General features: G+C 40.1%; 1 protein-coding gene across 1 annotated transcript in view; it reads left to right on the top strand.

Moving 5' to 3' along the window:
* Positions 1–1,234: 1,234 nt before the first annotated feature.
* Positions 1,235–21,120, top strand: part of SSH2 (slingshot protein phosphatase 2) — a 298,822-nt gene continuing 278,936 nt past the window's right edge. Inside the window, exon 1 of the mRNA XM_036269087.1 lies at positions 1,235–1,404. Coding sequence (XP_036124980.1) covers positions 1,342–1,404 — 63 coding nt within the window. The 5' untranslated portion in view covers positions 1,235–1,341. The remainder of the gene's footprint in view (positions 1,405–21,120) is intronic.

Genomic DNA, 21,120 nt, shown 5'->3' with positions numbered 1-21,120 from the left:
GAGTTTGAGTGACAAACAGGAGGAGGTGGGCTTTAGTAACTGCAAACTCGTGAATGTGTTTTCTGCAGCTTTGGTTGTGTATGGTGGTGTTTCCCAGAGCATCCATTCAGATTGAGAAATAGCTTTGTGAAGTCTCTTTCTCCGTGTAAATAACCTGTGGTATTTGCATAGTGCGGTTTTTCCCCCATTTTAATCTTGATTTTTTTTTTTTTTTTCCTTCCCCATCATCTTCTTGGCTTAATGGTCTGCTGACGGTTTGGTTTATCTTTTAAAAACGGATTCCTTTACAATACTGAATCTACATTTCACACCTGTCTATGGAATAATGAAATCTAGAGACAAGGTGAAGACACCTCAAGAAGCAACTCCTGTCGAAGAGAATTTCTTCCCAGCAGGAAGCCAGTGGGAGGTAAATGGCAGGTTGGACCCTCATTAACTGAGCCCAGCCTGCCCGGCCTCCCAGGCTCGCTCAGCCTCTCACCTCAGGAATAATGAATGAGTCCTTAGACAGGGGCCAGGATAACAGAGGAAACATGAGGGGATCCTGAAGCGTCCCACGGTATAAACATGAAAAATCTCTCTTTCAAAAAAAGTCTCGTCGTAAAACGTGGGCTCTGAGGCCGAAGTGGGGGGAAGCTGGGGAAAAGCCCGAGGGCCCGGGTCAAAGGGGGATCAACTCGCGTCCTGACCGCGCCAGCAGGGTTTCCAGCTTACTAAGTCCCACCCTCCCTCAGAAAGAGCGTTTGAATCCCCGCGAGGCCGTTTCCCACCAGAAAACGTGTTTGCGTCGTTTTCGCCTCCGTGTCTTTTCACTACGGTTGGCTCAGCTGTGCGCCCCACCTCACGAAATGGTTATCTACGAGGAGTTGGGACTCCAGCGGCCCCAGCCCCGCGGCCCTTCACCCCACCCCACTCCACAGCCCGCGGCGCGCAAACGGCGCGATTCCAGCTTGAAGCAGGAAACCGGGGAGGGGGCGGCGGCCGGAGGCGAACACTCGGGGCCGGCTTCCGGCAACTCAAGGGTTACCGCGAGGCAGCGGCGCGCGGCGAGGGGAGAGGCGGTTGCTGACAGGTGGCGCCTGCGCACTGGGAACGCTCATTGTGCCCCGCAGCTGCCGAACCGCCCGTCAGTCCGCCCGCCAGCCTCCCGTTCGGTGCGTTAGTCTGCGAGAGTCCGGTGGTGGGTGCGGAGCCAGCGGCCGTTCCCGCGGCCTCCTTCTCGTCCTCCCTGTTCCCCTCATCCCCACCCCACACTCCTTTCCCCATTCCGGCTCCGTCACCCTCCCGTCCCCCATACTCAGGACAAGAATGCCCTGCCCGGAACAACCCAGCAGCGCCTAGATGGCTTTGGTCACGGTCCAGCGATCGCCTACCCCCAGCACCACCTCCAGCCCCTGCGCCTCGGTGAGTCTTTCCCGGCGGCTGCTCAGCTCGCTTCTGTCACTGCGGCTCCGCTTTGCCTCAGCGGGTCCCGCCGAGCGCCACTGCGCACGCGCCGCGCCGTTTCCCAGGCCTTGGCACTCGGCTGCCGCGAACCCCCACACCCTCATCTTAAAGACGAGCTGCAGGAACTACAGGGCGTTGATTTTTGCCTCCATCACTCTGGGCACCTAGCTCTCACAGTCCTCGCCCGAACCCCTCTGTGGCACGCTTTCCTCTGGCTTGAGCACTTCCTTCCAGGAATGAGTCATTCTGGCTTTTCACCCTCCCCCTTCCTTTTCCCTCTGTTGCTCTGCTGCAGGGAGAGGACCATGGGACTCCTGCGTTGCCCCTTACACACTCCCACGTCCCCTTACCCACACCCATTTCATGGACCCGTTCAGTGTTCGCACACCGCACACCCTTCTTCAGGCTTTCTCTGTGTGCCTTTCCCCAGTCACTTGCTGTCTTGTGCCCTGGACTGTTCGGGCTTTATTGGACTGCTGAACGGTAGTTACTACTTGGTCTCTTCCCTCCTCCCCTCCCCCAAAGGGTGGCTGTGATCTCTGCTTCTTGGACCTCTTACCTTTCCTCTGCGAGATCCCAAAGCATCTGGTGCTGCATGAAGACCAGTGCCAAATCATTTACATTTTACAGACACGTATGCCTTACATTCATTGCTCATGATCGTTCGTGTTCTTGGGTCGTGTTTGTATGGCTCGTTAGTTCAGATGCCTATGCCAGTGAAGCATGCTTCCAGCAGGAAAATACCCAGTAACTAGCCTTTTCCTGCTGGGCCCTTCTTTGCCTTTTTTCCTCACCTCACTCCCACTCCTGTACACACTATTCTTTTAGGCTTTATTTTTGAAAATATATTTTTTTCAAAGTAAAATATTGCACCGGTGGGGCGAAATGGGATCTTTACAAAAAAAATCCAAACGTTTTAGAGGGAAATTGAATGAGACTGTGGGCAATTGGAAAAACCATCTTGAACTTCCTACAGAACAGTAATTTTTAAAACTGTGTTGGTGGATTTAGTAGTTTCAAGTGGCAAAAAGAAATCCTACAAACAACTGTGTCACCTTCTGTAAAAAAATCAGATTACTCTTCATATTTATATGTTAACTGGCTTGTAATTTCAACATAGTTTGCCAAATTTCAAAATTTTCTTGTGTACAGTGGTGATTTCTTTCTTTCTTTTATTCTGAGCTTTCTTTTGCATTTTGTGTGACCAAATTGAAAACTATATCCTAATTTTAGAAGTGATTATATTTCAGAGGTTAATTTACCTTGTATTATTCCAGAGAGCAGAACTAGGATCCTTGGGTAGAAGTTCAGGGAGGCAGATTTCCAGTGATTGATTATAAGGAATAATTTTGTAACAATGGAGTGAACTGATTTGCAAAATAGTGAGTGCCCATTGCTGAAAGTATTCAAGCAACGGCTTGGAGGCCTTTTGCCTAGGAGGTGATAGAAAGTATTCCTGTAGTGGGGAGACTTCTAAGGCTTTTTTGAACTCTTAAGATTCTGTGATTTGAGACTAATTACCCTTCAAAGCTGGAAAACAGTTTAAGGTCCTTTGAAGACAAGTATCATAGGGATAGAAATTTAATATACAATACTTTATTCTTATATGTGGTGCTTTATGATAGTTTTTGGAAAGTTGTTAACATACCATCACACTATCTTAATTCACTCCACTAGTAAACTAAAGATAGTGGTTGCCAGTATTGATTTTGTTTGGGACGCAATTGAAAGTTAGTAGAGTCATGCAAATAAACTAGAAACCAGTAATATAGTGATATAATTTTTCCTGGGCATTGTTGAAAACATTTATGCTATAATAATATATGTACATCAAGTTATCATACTAATTTTTCTGAGGTGAATGATTAGTATACATTATGACTATATCTACTTGATATACTTAATTAGCCAGATGTGGTTATTTGAGAGTTTTTAGGTAGGTTAATAGTTACTTTTTGTTGTTACTGTTAATCCTCACCTGAGGATATTTTTTTCATTGATTTTTTTTTTTTTTTTTTTTTGGAAAGAGTAGAAGGGAGGGAGGGAGAGAAAGAAAAACATGTATGTGAGAGAGACACATTGATTGGTTGCCTCCCACATAATCCTGACCAGGGCTAGGGATTGAACCTGCAACCCAGGATATACCCTTGACCAGGAATCAAAGCCGAGACCTTTCCATCTGTAGGCTGATACTCTAATGCTGAGTCAAACTGGTCAGGGCTTAATAGTCACTTTTAACATAAGTAATTAAATTAGTCATGTGGTAAGCTCAGTTGTTGAGCTAAATGACTGATATTTCTACATCTATTTGGTCGGTTAGCCCGGTTATTTTGGTTGTTTATATGTGGCCAAGGGTGCAAAGGAATCCTGGAACTGGTGTGTGTGTGTGTGTGTGTGTGTGTGAAACAATTCACATTATTTATTTGACTGATGAGCCAGTTACCTTTCCCTTTAAATTGTCTTACTGTTTTATTTCATCCAGAGCCGTGTTCAGCTGAGTTTTCTACTGGTCTTTGTGTTCCAGGATGCTGTCTGACTTGCATATATTTGCTGTTATATCTTTTGCTGCATGAATAGGTTGGATTGTTTGTTTAAAAACAACAACAACAACAACAACAAAAACAAGCAAAAAGAATTTAGAGAACCATAAAAGGAGAAACTTAATTTTATGAGGCTGAAAATTTAGATTTTTTAAATAATCATATTAAGCATTCTATTATACTTTTTCACTATAGAAATGTTAACATTTTAATTTATTTTTCTTTATTGATTTGAGAGAGAGAGAGAAACATTGATGAGAGAGAACATCGATTGGCCGCTTCCTGCATGCCCTCCCACTGGGGATCGGGCCCACAACCTGGTCATGTGCCCTGACTGGGAATCAAACCGGCGACCTCTTGGTGCATGGGTCGACACTCAACCACTGAGCCACGCTGGCCAGGTGAAATGTTAACATTTTAATACTGCCAGTTTTTCAGTATTCTTTCATTAGGGATTAAACAAATCTATTGATCATCTACCGGGTATGAATGACTATCATAGATACTAACATGTATAAGAGATATACTCTGTCAGGATCATGTAATTTGGGAGGGAAGAAGAGGGGATGGAAGGAAGAAAAAACATGATGGGAGAGGATAGAAAAGGAGAGTGAGGGGAATGATACAGTATGTACATGAACAGTCAGTTTGTAATGGCCATAAGTATTGTCTGAATTCAGATTAAGATTAAGATAAATTCACTAATGGCAAAAATATCAGTCTCTAAATCTCTTAAGTCTTTCTCTATGCCAGGCATCATACTAACTGCTTTACATGGATTGACTCATTTACTCCTCACACTATGCCCAAGGGAAATTGCTACTATCCCCCTCTTACAGACCGAAGAAACTGAGGCAAAGAGCTATTAAGAAATGTGCCCAGCCCTGGCTGGTTTGGCTCAACGGTTGGAGCGTCAGCCTGCGGACCAGAGAGTCTCGGGTTTGGTTCCCGCTAGGGGCATGTACCAATCAATCAATCAATCAATCAATCAATCCTAGAAAAAAAAAAAGAAAAGAAATGTGCCCAATGATGCTCAGCTCTTGAAGCTGTAATTAAAACCCAGATTCATCTAACTTTAGAATCTGACATCTTTTTCCTCTGTGGTAATCAAAGAGAAGTATACAAAGTTGGTGGCTCTTGAACTAGACCTTGAAGGATAGGCTGAATTTCTATAGGTTGAGATGGAAGCTGGGAAGTAGAGAGTATTCTAGGTGGGGAGAAGCAATATACACCAAGACTTAGAGGCAGAAAAATACAAGGCATATCTGAAGGACTTAAATAGACCAATTTGAGGAAGGATTTGTTTGGAAAGAGTAATAGGAGATAAAGGTGAAGAGGCAGCTAGGGCTGCACTGGGATGCTGGGTTTAGGATTGTGAACTTTATAGAGAAGGTAGTGCAAAGTCCTCAGAGGTTTTTGAGCAGATGTGATCACAGTGGTGTTTTAAGAAAATTAATCTAGCAGCTATGGGCCAGAAGAATTTGAGAGAGGGAGAGGCCATGTGTGGACCCAGTTAGAGGCTATTACAGTAGCCCAGGTATGAGAAAATAAAGGCCTGAAATGGGAATGTGGAGTGATAATGGAAAGAAAGGGGCAGAAGTGAGGGTTTGTGGAGGAGACACACAGGACCTAGTGACTGATTGGGTATAGAGAAGGGAAAGTCAGAGATGCCAGCTCTAGGAATATATTGTTATTTTTAGATAATACATGTTTCCTAATTAATTGGCAATTTAAGATTTATCTCTTTTGCCCTGGCTGGTTTGGCTCAGCAGTTAGAACATCAGCCCATGGACCAAAGGGTCTCAGGTTTGATTTCGGTCAAGGTCACGTACCTCAGTTGCAGTTCAATCCCAGTCCTGGTTGGGATCGTGTAGGAGGCAGCTAATTGATGTGTCTCTCTTGCATTGATGTTAAAAAAAAAATAAATAAGAATTATCTCTTTCACTGTATTCTTTTTGGTATGAATTTTTAGAATAGATACCTATATTAATCAAGGGTCATATAGATACAGTGAACTACTACAAAAATCCTTTAGTTTTCTGTAGTGCTTTATATTTCTCAGAAATTTTTTAAAAATCATGATCCAAAGCTTTTTAGAGCAGCCTCATAAGTTATGCAGGACAGGTTACAGAGGTTAAAAGACTTGTTGAAGGTTATAAAACTGGTTGGTGTAAGAATGTGAACTAGAACTAAGTACCTTGGCTCTTGGTCACATCTCTTTCCATGGTGTGATAAGAGAAATATAAGGAGCTTCTGATCCTAAGAACCTGACTGCCAGTGTAGTAAAGGAACCAAGACTTGAGATAGAATCAAGAACTCACACTCTCTTTGGAGTTCATTTATATTGTAACCTTGACTACCTAGAACAGAATTATCCAAGTTGTGCAAATAATTTTTAGGTGATACCCTTATTTAAAACCTATTATATCTTAGTTTACACAGAAGTCTTATAAACTTGGGCATTTAGTTTCCTTACTCTTAGAAGATTATTACCAACAACAAAGTAGAAATGAAAAGTGGCAGGTGCTGATAAAGACAGGCTCCTTATAGTTCTGGGAAATGATAGGCGATGGTTTTTACAGCAAGCAAGGAAGAAGAGAACCTATAAATAGCTGGCCTAAGGAAAAAATATAGCAGTTACAGACTACTTAATGTAAGGACAGATACCCACCTAAGATCTAAGATTCAGTGCTCCCTCAGAGCTACTATTATATGGTCATAATGATGACTGAATATCAGAAGGCTTAATTTTGTTTTGTCTTGATTTAAGCAGTCAAGATTGAGTAAAGTATATTTTTAGATAGATGTTCATCCAAGTTTCACCAAAATTTCGGTGTTTGAGATGCACATTTTAATTAATTGGGAAAATCATTTTTATTTATATCTTATTTCCTGATGCTGGATAAATAAAATATTGTTGAGTTACATATATTCAGCCCTAGCTGGCTTGGCTCAGCAGTTAGAGCGTTGGCCTGTGACCAAAGAGTCCTGGGTTCAATTTTGGCCAAGGGCACGTACTTTGGTTGCAGTTCGGCCCTGGCCCCAGTTGGGGTCATGCAGGTAGCAACCAATCAATGTGTCTCTCTCACATCAATGTTTATGGCTTGCTCGTTCTCTCTCTCCCCCTCCCATTCTGTCTGAAGATAAATGTAAAAATATTCTCAGGTGAGGATTAAAAAAAAAAGAATTATATATATTCAGATATGACCACATTTCTCTCCCTAAGCAGAGAAAATAAAATCCTAGCAAATAAGAAATTGATTTATATAAAGTATAAATGCTTAAAAGTAATGCTTTTTAATTTTTTGAAGACAGCTTTAGACTCTTTCTTAAACTGTAAAAATAATATATGGCCATTGTAGGAAATTTGGAAAGTACAGAAAAGCACAGTAAAGAGAATAAAAGATGTGTGTCATACAGTTGTGTATATATTTTACATAGTTGAAATGCTGATGTATATATAATTTTACATTTTTAAGTTTGATATATATCATAGATGTATTGCCATATCACTCAAATGGCTACATTGAGTAGTTATATTATAACTCAGTCTAACCATTCCATTATTGATGAACATCCAGATGTTTTCCAACTTTTTTTCTTCTTCTGCTATTGCAAATTCCATTGCATGAGCATCACTGGGCATAAATATTCAACTGCATTTTGGAACATTTTTTTAATCCCTACCTGAGGACATGCTTAGGGAGAGGAAGGGAGAGAGAGAGAGAGAGAGAGAGAGAGAGAGAGAGAGAGAGAGAAAGAGATCCATGTGAGAGAGAAACATCTATCGGTTGCCTTTCATAGGCTTCCTGACTGGGGATTAAACTTTCAACTCAGGTATGTGCCCTGACTGGGAAAAGAACCAGCAACCTTTCAGTGCACAGGACAAGGCTCGATCAACTGAGTCACTCCAGCCGGGTGAATTTTGGAACATTTATTAAGATTTCAAGAAATAAAATTACTGGATCACAGAGTATAAGCAATTTTAAAGACTTCTGTTACATATTTATACTTTATAGAAAGGTTGTTCCAATTGACATTTCTAACCAGCATAATATAAAAATGCTCATTTCTCCTAGCCTTATTAACACTGGACATTCTCACATCATTTTTAATCAATAGTAATTTTTGAGAATAAAGATGGTTCGTTTGATATGTATTTTATTATTAGGTTGAATATTTTTCAGATGTTTATTAGGCACTTCTATTAACTTTTAAAAAATTTATCTTTATTGTTGAAAGTATTACAGATGCCCCTCCCCCCCATTTTCCCCCCTTGACCTCCTCCACCCTGCTCCTGCCACCTAGGCCTTCACCATCTCTTAACTTTTTTTAAAGGTAGTTTTATTGAGTATAATCTACAAACCCTAAAATAAAACTGTTTTAATGTATATAATTCAGTGATTTTTAGTAAACTTAAAGTTTACAGACTGCAACCTTCACTACAACCCTGTATTTCCATTTTATGAGTTGTTTATTCTTTTCAGTCTACATACTCTCTTGATATATTATGAATAGTAGTCCTTTACTGTATTTACTAATACTATTTACTTTTTAATGGTTTGTATTACCCTTAGAATAAACTTTATACTACAGAGTTTTACTAGTAAGACTTTTAATGAGCCAACCTTACTTATCTCTTCAGCCTTTTCTCAAGTCCTTGCCTTGCACACTGCTTACTCAAGCTGACATTTCATGCTCCCTTTTATCTCTAGGCTTTGTACATGCTGTTTCCTTTACCTGGAACACTTTTTCTTCGTTTCTTTTTTTTTTTAATCCTCACACAAGGATACTTTTCCATTTATCTTCAGATAGAGTGGGAGGGAGAGAGAGAGAAACATCGAAGTGAGAAGGACACATTGACTTGTTGCCTCCGTCATGACCCCAATCAGGGCTTGGGATGAATTGCAACTGAGGTTCGTGCCTTGGCCCAAATCAAACTCGAGACTCATTGGTCTGCAGGCCGATGCTCTACTACTGAGCCAAACCGGCTAGGGCCTTTTTCTTCATTTCTTTACCTGACTAATTCCTACTAGTTAAGGTCCCAGCTTAAATGTCACTTCTTCTGGGAAACTTTCCTGACTCCACTCCCAGACTATGGTGATAGATGTTCCTTCTATGCATACCATGGCACCCTTACTTACCCATGGTGGCTCTTACCTCTTTATTGTACTTGGTTGTTTGACTGCTTATCTCCCCAACTAACCTTTAAGCCACAGACTGGGTCTATTTGTGCATATGTATGTATCACTAGTATAAAAAGTATTGGATGCATGAATCAGTGGATGGATTGATATGGTCCTACTTAGCAATCTTTTCCATTTTGAGTTCTTCCATTGTTTTTAAGCACTGTTCTGTTTCCAGAAGCCCAAAAATATGACCACCTTTAAGACTTTTTAAAATTGATGAGAGAGAGAGAGAGAACCATTGATTTGTTGTTCCACTTATTTAAGCATTCACTTATTTAAGCATTCATTAGTTGATGCTTGTATATACTCTGACCGGGGATCAAATCTGCAACCTTGGTGTACAGGGAGGATGCTCTAATCAGCTGAGGTGTCTGGCCAGGGCCCCTTTAAAACATATTGCTAAAGTGTCCTCCAGAAAAGTTGAATCAATCTTTCTTGACAAGCTATGTATAAAAATGTCTTTCACTGTACCCTCATCAGCCCTGAGTATCATCATCATCATCATCATCCACTTTATCATAAGAGCCATTGCTTATTTAACACTTACTGTGTATGCGACATTGTGCTGAGCACCTTACATGCATTATGTTATTTAATTTTAACATCACTCCTGTGATATAGGTATTATTATTATCTCTGTTTTACAAAGAAAATGAGGCTCAGAGAAGTAAAATGAATCGTCCAAGATTATAGGTCTGGTATCTAAGTCTAGAACTCTTTCTCTTAACCACTAGTATTTTATTGCTACTAAAAAAAATTTTTTTCTTTATTGATTTTTAGAGAAACAGGAAGCAAGAGGGAGAGAGATAGAAACATCAATGAGAGAGAACATCCATTGATCGCCTCTTGCATGCCCCCCACTGGGGATCGGGCCCACAACCTGGGCATTTGTTCTGACTGGGAAATGAACCAGCGACCTTTTGTTTTTTTTAAACTCATCTTTATTATTGAATGTATTACAGATGTTTCTCCCTTTTTTCCCCATTGACCCCCTCCTCCCCATTCCCGCCCCCTCCTGCCTTCCCCACACTATTGTTGGTGTCCATTGGTTGTGCATATATGCATAGAAGTTCTTTGGTTTATCTCATCCCACCCTCCCTCCCCCTTTCCCTTTGAGGTTCATCAGTAACAACCAATTTGTACTTCTTAATTCCTTCATTTTGTTCACCCATGCCCCCAACCCCCACCCATCTGGTAAGCAACAAAAAGTTCTCTGTATCTATAAGATTGTTTCTGTTCTGCATGTTCATTTTGTTTGTAGATTCAATTGTCGATAGATATGTATTCATTGCCATTTTGTTTGTTCATATATTTTATCTTTTTCTTCAAAAAGACCCTTCAACATTTCATATAGTAACGGTTTGGTGGTGATGAACTCCTTTAGCTTTTTCTTGTCTGGGAAAGTCTTTATATGGCCATCAATTCTAAATGACAGCTTTGCAGGATAGAGTAATCTTGGTTGTAGGTTCTTGCTTTTCATCATTCTGAATATTTCTTGCCACTCCCTTCTGTCCTGCAAAGTTTCTTTTGAGAAATCAGCTGACAGTCTTATGGGAACTCCTCTGTGGGTAATTATCTGCTTTTCTCCTGCTGCTTTTAGATTCTCTCTTTGTCTTGAACCTTTTGCATTTTGATGATGATGTGTCTTGGTGTGGGCCTCTTGGGGTTCATCTTGTTTGGGACTCTCTGTGCTTCTTGGACTTGTATGTCTGTTTCCTTCACCAGGTTAGGGAAGTTTTCTGCCATTATTGTTTCAAAGAGGTTTTTGATTTCTTGTTCTCTCTCTTCTCCTTCTGGCACCCCCAAGATGCGAATGTTGGCATGCTTGAAGTTGTCCCAGAGGCTCCTTACACTTTCCTCATTTTTTTGGATTCTTTTTTCTGTTCTAGTTGGGTGTTTTTTGCTTCCTTATATTCCAAATCGATGGTTTGCTTCTTGGCTTTACCTACTCTACTATTGATTCCCTGTAAATTATTCTTTATTTCAATTAGTACATTTTTAATTTCTGACTGGCCCTTTTTCATGTTGTTGATGTTCTCACTAAGTTCCTCAGAGGTCTTCTTAAGTTCCTTGAAGGTCTCTCTAAGTCCCTTGCATGTTTCACCAAGTTCCCTGAGCAACCTTATAACCTGTGTTCTGAACTCTGCATCTGTTAGATTGCTTATCTCCATTTTGTTTAGTTCTTTTCCTGAAGTTTTGTTCTTTTCTTTTATTTGGGACATGTTTCTTTGTCTCCTTATTTTGGCTGCTTCCCTGTGATTGTTTCTATGTATTAGGCAGAGTTGCTATGCCTCCTAGGCTTCGTAGGGTGGCCTACTGTTGTAGGTGTCCTGTAGGATCCAGTGACATACTGTCCCTGATCACCCCAGCTGGGCCCTCACGGTACATCCCTAGTATGGACTGTACACCCTTCTCTTGTAATTGAGTCTTGATTGCTGTTGGCACATCAATGGGAGGGGTTTACTCAGGCTAGTCAGCTGCAAGGACTGGCTGTGCCCACTAGCCACTACCTTGGAGGATCAGCTGTGTAGGGTCCCACCACACAGAACAAGACTTACTTCAGCAGTGCTCTGGTACCCACTGAGTCCACTCATTAAGTGTGTCACTTGTGGAGGTGGTTGGGTGGTAGTGTTTTGATGTGGTCTGAAGCTGTCCACTAGGTTTGCTGGCTCTGTCAAGGTCAGCCTCTGCCTGTGCTCTATCCAGGGCCACCCGGCATAAGCTACAAAGTGAACTGCAGATGGCTGCTTCTTGTGCTGGGCTTGGAGGTGTCCAGGAAAAGCCAAGTTGTGAACCAAGGCTAGCTGCGTCTAGTGCCAGGCCTTGGGCCACTTAACGAGAGGTATGGGCTCCCTGAGACTGGTTTCTCTTGAGCCCCGGCTCTGCACCGCTCTTGTGGGCCACCGGGTTGCACAGGTCTGTCTGGAACCCTGGCTCCACACCCCTCTTGTTGGCCGGAACTAGCAACCTTATTGTATGGGTCGATGCTCAACTACTGAGACACACTGGTCAGGCTATTTTATTGCTAATTTAATTACATGGGTTTTTTTGGTTTGTCTGTTTTTTATCAGAGGTTAAACATTTTTCTAAATATGTATTATATGTGTTTTATATTTCCTGTTTTGTAAGTCATTGATATGGTTAGCCTAGTTTTATCCATGGATAGTTATTTTTGCCATATTGATTTGTAAATATTCTTGATATACTAAGAATATTAACCTTCTTCTGTTATGTTGCAAATTTTGCCTTCATTTTTCATTTGCCATTTTTTGTTTGTTTTTGTCATATTTATTTTGATGTACAGATATTTAAAAAAATTTAATGCCATCACTCCAAAGTCTTTGTGTTTGATTTTCACATTGTTTTTCTACTTAGTTCAATTTTTCGTCAATGGAGTAGAGAAATATTCACCTATATTTTCTGAAGTTGTCATAGTTTATTTTTATATTTAGCTTTAATCATCTGAAATTAATTTTACTACATGGTATGAGGTAAATATTAAATTAATTTAGTTCCAAATAGTTAACAACTTGTCCCAGTTCATTTTATGAAATAGTCACTCCTTTTTCTAATGGTATGTAATTCTACCTCTGGGAAATACTAAATTGGGGTATAAGAGTGTGTTCTATTGAAGTTCCATTACTATTCCCATAGGAGTTTAGTTAGTTTAGCAGGTATTACTTAGTATTCATTAAATTACATGGACAGATAAGAAACATAAAGTAGATTAGATTTTGTTGTTGATCCTCACCCAAGGATAATTTTTCCTGTTTTTTTTAAGAGTGGAAGAGAGTGGAGCAGGGAGAAGAGAGAGAGAGAGAGAGAGAGAGAGAGAAAGAGAGAAACATCAATGTGAGAGAGACACACTGATTGGTTGCCTCTCACACATGGCCAGGGTTCAACCTGCAATCCAGGGATAGGTCTTTGATCGGGAATTAAACCTAAGACCCTGCCATGTGTGTGTCTACATTCTAACCACTATGCCACACCAGCCAGGGCTAGATTTTTTTTAAAATTTTTGTTGATTGATTGATTTGAGAGAGATAAAAACATCGATTTGTTCTTCCACTTATTTATGCATTCATTGGTTGATTCTTCTATGTGCCCTGACTGGAGATCAAACCCATAACCTGGGCATGTGCCCAGACCAGGAATTGAACCAGCAACCTTTCAGTGTACGGGACAACGCTCCTACCAACTGAGCCACACTGGCCATAGCCCAGGCCTAAATTAGAATTTAAAATTTGACTCAAGTGCCTGGGAAGTCTAGAGGAAGAGCAGACCATTGATACTCAAACGGTATCTTCGGGTCTCTCATCCTTTTTATCTGGCTTTAAATGAAAGGGAGCAGATTCTAAATTATGGCCTAGTCTGAAAAATGGCACTGTGCAGAGCCTATACTGCCTCCCTATTTTGCAACATTAAATATTATTCCTGGGTCCAGCAGCTTAGAACTTTACTGTTTTTCCTTTAAATGCCTGCTGTCATGTTGGCTGCACAATGCGTGGCCCATTGTAGGCCTTCACATATCCATGTTTTTCATTTATTTGTTCATTCATTCAAAAAACCTAGCTGTAGTAGGGAAAGTATTTCCCAAAAAAGACAAAACAAAACAATATGATTATTGATGAAACTCTTAACCTAATTTGAAATTTGCCAGAGACCAAGTGCATGTGGGAGAGACCTGAAGAATCTTGTTCATCAGCAAATCTTTAATGAGTGCTATTTTGTGCAGGTAATCTCATCCGTTCTCTTACTTTGGTTTTCAGCACTGAGTCCTTTTCAGATACTTTAACAAACTGCCTTGCATTTTCTTGCCCAGCTGAGCAGCACAGCTGCTATTCACAGTGCCCCTTATTTTCTTGTTTGTTAAGAGAATGTCTGGTGAGGTGATCTTGGCTCTGAAATGTAGTGAAAGGTCCCATGGTTCCATAGATTTTCTGAGAGACGGGAAATATTTCACTTACTGAGTAGGAGAGGATATGTTTAGAAATAACTGGGGAGAAGTAGTGTACTGTGTTCCAGCCTAGATTTTATAAAGCTGTGTGATTTGGTTTAAAATAATAATAATTTAGTACCTTTTTGTTTACTGTGCTATACTTGATTCTGAAGATATCTATTTATTTACTCATTCATGCCGGGATTGGGGTCAAGCAGCCAGTTAGTCTTAAATAAATAGTTAGTATTAAATAAGTAGTTAGAATACATTATAGTAATCACAAATTATATAAGCCTTGAGGAATAGAAAGGTCAACAAGGATTTCTTGGTTGAACCTTAAAGATTGAGTGATATTGGTCTTCAAGCAGAGGGTTAGGGGTGAGTAGCAGGAGGGAGGGAAGCATTCTTAAACACGAACTTAAGGTACAGGGCTAGATGATGTGTGCTGGGAACCACAAACAGTACAGTGAAGATGACATGTAAAGTGCAGAAAAGGAGACTGGAGAAGTAAAAATAATTTCCTCTGAATTGTAACATTTAGGCATTTTTTGTATCTTTGATACAGTACAGTATATGTGTTCTCTTGGCTTTCCGTTAAAGTGAATTTGTTAAAATTTCTGATTATGGGCATATATAACTGTCCTAAAAACTACCATGTTTCACGTGTTTGCTCTGTTGTAAACACTGGGTTCAGCCTTAAACAGGCATTACAACTATTTGAAGGAGTACTATTATTATTCTCATTTTACAGATGAAGAAACTGATTTTCAGAGAGGGGTCTAGACTCCCCCAGCTAGGAGTGTCAGAGCTGGGCTTTAAACTTTGGTTGTCATATTCAAAGACTAAATTACCTTCCAGATGTTAGAATTAGTCCCTATGTCTAGGTGCTATTTGAGTTGCTTCCTTTTTTTTTTTTTTTTTTACCATTTTGCTTCATGTTTGCACTGCTTTAGTTTGAAATTACTGCAATTTGAGTCATTTTGCTGCTTATGCCTTGGTACTTGATAAACTCAGTTCAGCAGAAGCTTGTTGAGAGCTTTCTCAAGCACTGTGGAATTGTATAAGGCATTATCCATGCCTTAGAATTGACAGGTCTAGTGGAGGAAGGCAGCTATAAACTAAGCATGTATAATCAAAAAACCTAATATGGTAAGTGCAACAGGGAATAATGGACAGGGAATGTGGACTGGACTTATCGGGAAAGATGGAGAAGCAAAAGATCTTTATAGCTAAGAAAATGAAAGATATATTATTTACTTCTAAATATTGATTTCTTGCATTTTCATTTGCAATCAGAAGCCAGTTATATCTATAGCATGATTATTGTAAGACAGTGTTGTTTACGGTGTGGTAGCCAGATACTGAAGCTTCTTTCTTTGGAAAGTGTGTTTGTAGGTATAACCTTGCCCCTTACCTCTCCCACCTCCATACCTTTCCCTGCTTAAAGAAAAACATACACACAGCCTCTTTTTTACTGACTCAGACAGATAGGGCAATGTATGAAATTATGTTTATAGAAGTTTAAGGGAAGACATCTCTATGCAGCTTGCTTATTGGAGCAATGATTCTCTACTTGTTGCTTCAAACACTTTCATAGAAATAACAATTTGGGAGAGCCTTTTCTTCAGAATTATAATATTTAGCATGTTTCAGGCAAGAATAAAAATGAATCATACGGTCTGGCCGGTGTGACACAGTGGTTGAGCGTCAACCCGTTAACCAAGAGGTCGCTGGTTCCATTCCCAGTAAGGACACATGCCCAGGTTGTCAGCCCGATCCCCAGTGAGGGGTATGTAGGAGGCGGCCAATCAATGTTCTCTCTCATCGATGTTTCTATCTCTCTCTCCCTCTCACTTCCTCTCTCTCTAAAATCAATAAAGGAAAAAAATTTAAAAATAAATAAATAAAACCATATGTTAGCTTCTCATAACATATTATCTTAGTCTATTAAGAAAGCTCATTGATTCTTTAGAGTTTGAGAAAGCAATTGTGGGTTAGAATAAAAATAGTATCTGCCGTTATTCTAATATAGTCCACGTGAGGGTGGGAAAGGCCTAAAAGTATTTTTTAAATATGTTTTTACTGATTTTAGAGAGAGATGAAGGAGAAGGGGAGAGAGAGAAACATTGGTTGACTGCCTTCTACATGCCCCCCACTGGGGATCCAGCCTGAAACCCATGCATGTACCCTGACAAGGAATCGAACCAGCAACATTTGGTGCATGGAACAGTGCTGAACTAACTGAGCCACACTGGCCAGGGTGCCCTAAAAGTATTTTTATTTCTTTCTTCTTAGGCCTTCAAAAATACCTGTAGCAGGATGAAGCAGTCTAGCAAAGTGGTGGTTTGGAAACTCTCTGACTGAATTTGAAATTGGCTTTACAATTTACTAGACTCAGACAACTCAATTACTGTATGCTTCAGTTTGCCCATTTGTAAAATAGAGGTAATAAATAGTACTCTTTTACAGAAGTAAGCATTAAATTAGGGAATGCCTTAGCACCATACCTGGCACTAAATAAGCATGCACTCATGAAGTATTAGCTATTTTTATAATGATGGTGATTTAGGGTTGCTATTCGTTTATTAAGCATTTTTTCATTATAATGCAAATTTGGTGGGGAAGGTACTTTATGACAATATAATTCAAATGAATAACCTATTTCAGGGGTTCTTTTTCTCTTTTTTCTTTAATACATTTTTTACTCAATAATAGCTTCTTTTTTAAAAAATTAGAGACTTTCTGCTCTAGTTGTTAATCACTATTTTGTTGTATATGATTTTGTAACGACCCTGGTGCACCATATAGAATGATTGATGCAACTGTAATCTTTAAAAATCTCCTTCCCTTGAGAGATTATCAATTTACTAGGCCATGCTTAGCAGCATATTAATCTATTGGATGTTTTGTTATATGGTAGGACAAATCATTACAAGTGGTTACCTTAGTTTGTATAGTCAAATCAGACTGAATATTTTGGCATTTTTAATGATCAAGGCTATAAATTATGTGGCAAAATAGAAAAGAAATTGATAGATATATTTTAAATATAGAGAATCTGAGTACACTGAATATATTCATGGATTTAAATATAGCTTTGTACAAGGAAACAATAGGTGAAAAGAATGATTTTGTAATCCAGCTATACCAAACAGTTGGCAGTTGAAATTGAATGCAGCTTTGAGAAGATGCATTTCCAAAGCAACTGAATGAACTCGCATATAACAAGAGGTCTTTGGTTCAGACTTTGGTTGCAGTTTGATTACAGTTTTTACTATTGAACACTGTCATAAAATAGAGACAACTTATTTCTTCCTAAAGCGAATTCTGAAAAAAATTAAACTAAACATTCTATGAGTACAATACTTTGATTCATCTTCTAGATCTGTCTTATACTAGCTGCAACTTTCTCAATTCTGAGCATTTTTATGTTGATTATGTGGTTTTCAATTAAACTTCAAAGGAACTGTAGACTGTAAAGGAAGTCTGGTTAGGCAAGGTGTGGCTGAAAAACCCAGGAATTCCTCCACTTGCCTACAAAACATTCTTGCAGTATATGGCATCTTGATAATTAAACACAGGGCTTTTAGTAGAAAGAAAATAGTCTTAGGAAATTTCCACTTAAGCACAATTTTAGAGGATTTTAATCTATAAGATTTAAAAAGTTAAGAGAATTTTATTAAACAAACCAATGATGAAGAGTCTTCTTATGTTCTTGAAATTGTCTTATAGAAGACTATAGGTTGTGGTGCAAAATAAAAAGTTTTACAGGCACAGGGATGATTTGGACTTCTCTGTTGCATGAGATTGCTCAGAATGCCAGTCTGCCGAAAGTTAGAAATAGAGATGTTGCTCACCAAAGTAGTTTTGGTTTGTTTCCATCTGTCCTTTCAAGTGACTAAAGGAATTTAGAGGAAGACTGTGTTTTAACAGGCTTATACTTGCTTTTTTTTCATAGATTTTCTCCCCTGATTTATTGGATTGCATTCATTTGCAAATATTTATTAAATCCCTACCCTGCACAAGACTTTATATCATTTAAACTGCTAGTACAGTCTACTCTTTTTAAAACAAGTTGCCTTATCAGGACATATGATTTAGAAAACTGGATGATTGAGGTTCTGTGTTTTCTTCTTTCTTCATTCTGAAATAACCATAATAGTGATTCTTTTTTTTTTTTTATCCTCACCCGAGGACATTTTTCCATTTTTTGTACAGATAGAGTACAAGGGGGAGAGAGGAAGAGAGAGAGAGGGAAATATCGATGTGAAAGAGACACATCAAGTGGCTGCCACCTGTATGACCAACCAGGGCCGGGGACAAACTGCAACCGAGGTACATGCCCTTAGCGGGAACCGAACCCAGGTCTCTCCGGACCGCAGGCGGACGCTCCAACCGCTCAGCCAAACCGGCGAGGGCCATAATAGTGATTCTTTAATTAGAAAAAAACTGTAATAGTTGTGTGGACTCCAAAGTGACACCTTCTAGTGTAGAATTAGATCATATATGGTCCTAAATTAAAAAATGAAGGCAAAAAATTATTGAAATGGGCAGTAGTCTTTGGAAAAATTTGAATGCACAGAAATATGTTTGAAATGTATGGGTCAATAGTTGAGAAAATGCCTTATCAGATAGTTCTGGGTTTTTTTACAATTGATTTTAGGGAGAGAGACAGAGAGAGAGAGAAACTTCAATTTGTTGTTCCACTTATTTATACATTCATTTGTTGATTCTTGTCTGTGCCCCTGACCCAGGACTAAACTTGTATTCTTGATGTATGCGAATGATGCTCTAACCAACTGAGCTACCCAACCAGGGCCCCAAGGCCTCAGATAGTTATTTTTCTTTTTTCTTTTCCTTACCAGAGGACAATTTATCTTCAGATAGAGAGGGAGGAGGAGAGAGAGAGAAACTTCGATGTGAGAGAGACACATTGACTGGCTGCCACCCACACTACCCCAACCGGGGCTAGGGACAAACCACAACTGAGGTATATGCCCTTAATGGGAACTGAACCTGGGTCTCTCTGGTCCATGGGCTAATGCTCTAACCGCTGAGCCAAACTGGCCAGGGCACAGAGAGTTCTTTCTTTCTTTCTTTCTTTTTTTTTTTAATCCTCACCCAAGGACATTTTTCCATTTTTTGTTCAGATAGAGCGGGAGGGAGAGAGAGGAAGAGAGAGAGAGAGAAACATCGATGTGAAGGGACACATCGAGTGGCTGCCACCCGCACGACCAACCAGGGCCGGGGACAAACTGCAACCGAAGTACGTGCCCTTAGCGGGAACCGAACCCGCGTCTCTCTGTACCGCAGGCCGACGCTCCAACCGCTGAGCCAAACCGGCCAGGGCGAGAGAGTTATTTCTTTATTTTTTTTTTATCCTCACCCAAGGATATTTTTTCCATATTTTGTTCAGATAGAGTGGGAGGGAGGGAGAGAGAGAGAGAGAGAAACATCGATGTAAAGGGACACATTGAGTGGTTGCCACGTACACGACCCCAACCAGGGCCCGGGACAAACGGCAGCCTTAGCAGGAACCGAACCCGGGTCTCTTTGGACCACAAGTCAACACTCTAACCGCTGAGCCAAACCAGCCAGGGCCAGAGAGTTATTTCTTAACCACTCCCTAAAATTAGCAAATTCTCTTTTTTCTCATTTTGCTTTTGCCTAGTTTACTTGATTTATTACTTACTTTCCAAAATACCGTTTTGAAGTTGAGAGCAGAATGTCTTTGAGATCAGCAAGCAATATGACAGTGATGTTGAAATAATAAAATTTTTTTTTTTAAATCCTTACCTGAGGATATTTTTCCATTTATGTTCAGAGAGAGAGAGAGAGAGAGAGAGAGAGAGAGAGAGAAAGAGAAACAAGAACCCTGCCCAGTTTGGCTCAGCAGTTAGAGCGTTGGCCTGCGGTTCAGAGAGACCCAGGTTCGGTTCCTGCTAAGGGTGTATACTTCGGTTGTAGTTTGTCCCCGGCCCTGGTTAGTTGTGCTGGTGGCAGCCACTTGATGTGTCCCTTTCACATCGATGTTTCTCTCTCTCTCTCTCTCTCTCTCTCTCTCTCTGTCTCCCTCTCTCCCTCCCACTCTATCTGAATAAAAAATGGAAAAATGTCCTTGGGTGAGGATAAAAAAGAAAAAAAGAAAGGAGAGAAACATCCATGTGAGAAGGACACATTGATTGTCTGCCTCCTACACGACCCCTGACCAGGGCCAGGAACCAAACCGCAACTGATGCTCTTGACCAGAATCGAACCTGCGTCTATTTGGTCCACGGGCCGATGTTCTAACCGTTGAGCCAAACCAGCCAGGAAGAAATAATGAATTTTTTAAAATTCTAAGCCTTACATTTGTCTGAAGAAAAAGTATTTTCTACACTGGCCTTTAGTATATTTTTATTCCCTGCCAAATCTAGACCGAAAAGGACAGTTTCTCTCTCTGGATAATTTAATAATATGTCTTCAGTGTTTGTTCTAAAGAAAATAGGCTGCACCATAGCATAGTGGTTAAATTGGCTTTAGGTTCTGGAGTTACAGTCCCAGCTCTGCCACTTACTAGATGTAAACTTTGGACAAATCACCTTTCTAAGCTTCAGTTTCCTTATCTTACAGGATTATTGTTAGCTTTCATGAAATAAGTAAATGAATGCTTAACATAGTGTATAGCACTATAACATAGTGAGTGTTCAGTACTGCTAATGATTACTGATGTTAAGTGGATTTAATTCTTTGCTTCTTGCACAGTATTATATACTTAATTTAAAAAGTTGATATAGCTCTGGCCGGTTTGGCTCAGAGGTTGGAGTGTCGGCCTGTGGACCAGAGAGTCCTGGGTTTGGTTCCCGCTAAGGGCAGGTATAAAAAAAAAAAAGTTTGTATAGTCCTGGCCAGTTTGGCTCAGAGGTGGAGTGTCAGCCTGCGGACCAGAGAGTCCTGGGTTTGGTTCCTGCTAGGGGCACATACCAAATAAATAAATAAATAAATAAATAAATAAATAAATAAATAA

This window comes from Molossus molossus, unplaced genomic scaffold (assembly GCF_014108415.1).
Source record: "Molossus molossus isolate mMolMol1 unplaced genomic scaffold, mMolMol1.p scaffold_m16_p_19, whole genome shotgun sequence".
NCBI lineage: Eukaryota > Metazoa > Chordata > Mammalia > Chiroptera > Molossidae > Molossus > Molossus molossus.
This window is presented reverse-complemented; position numbering and strand designations above follow the sequence as displayed.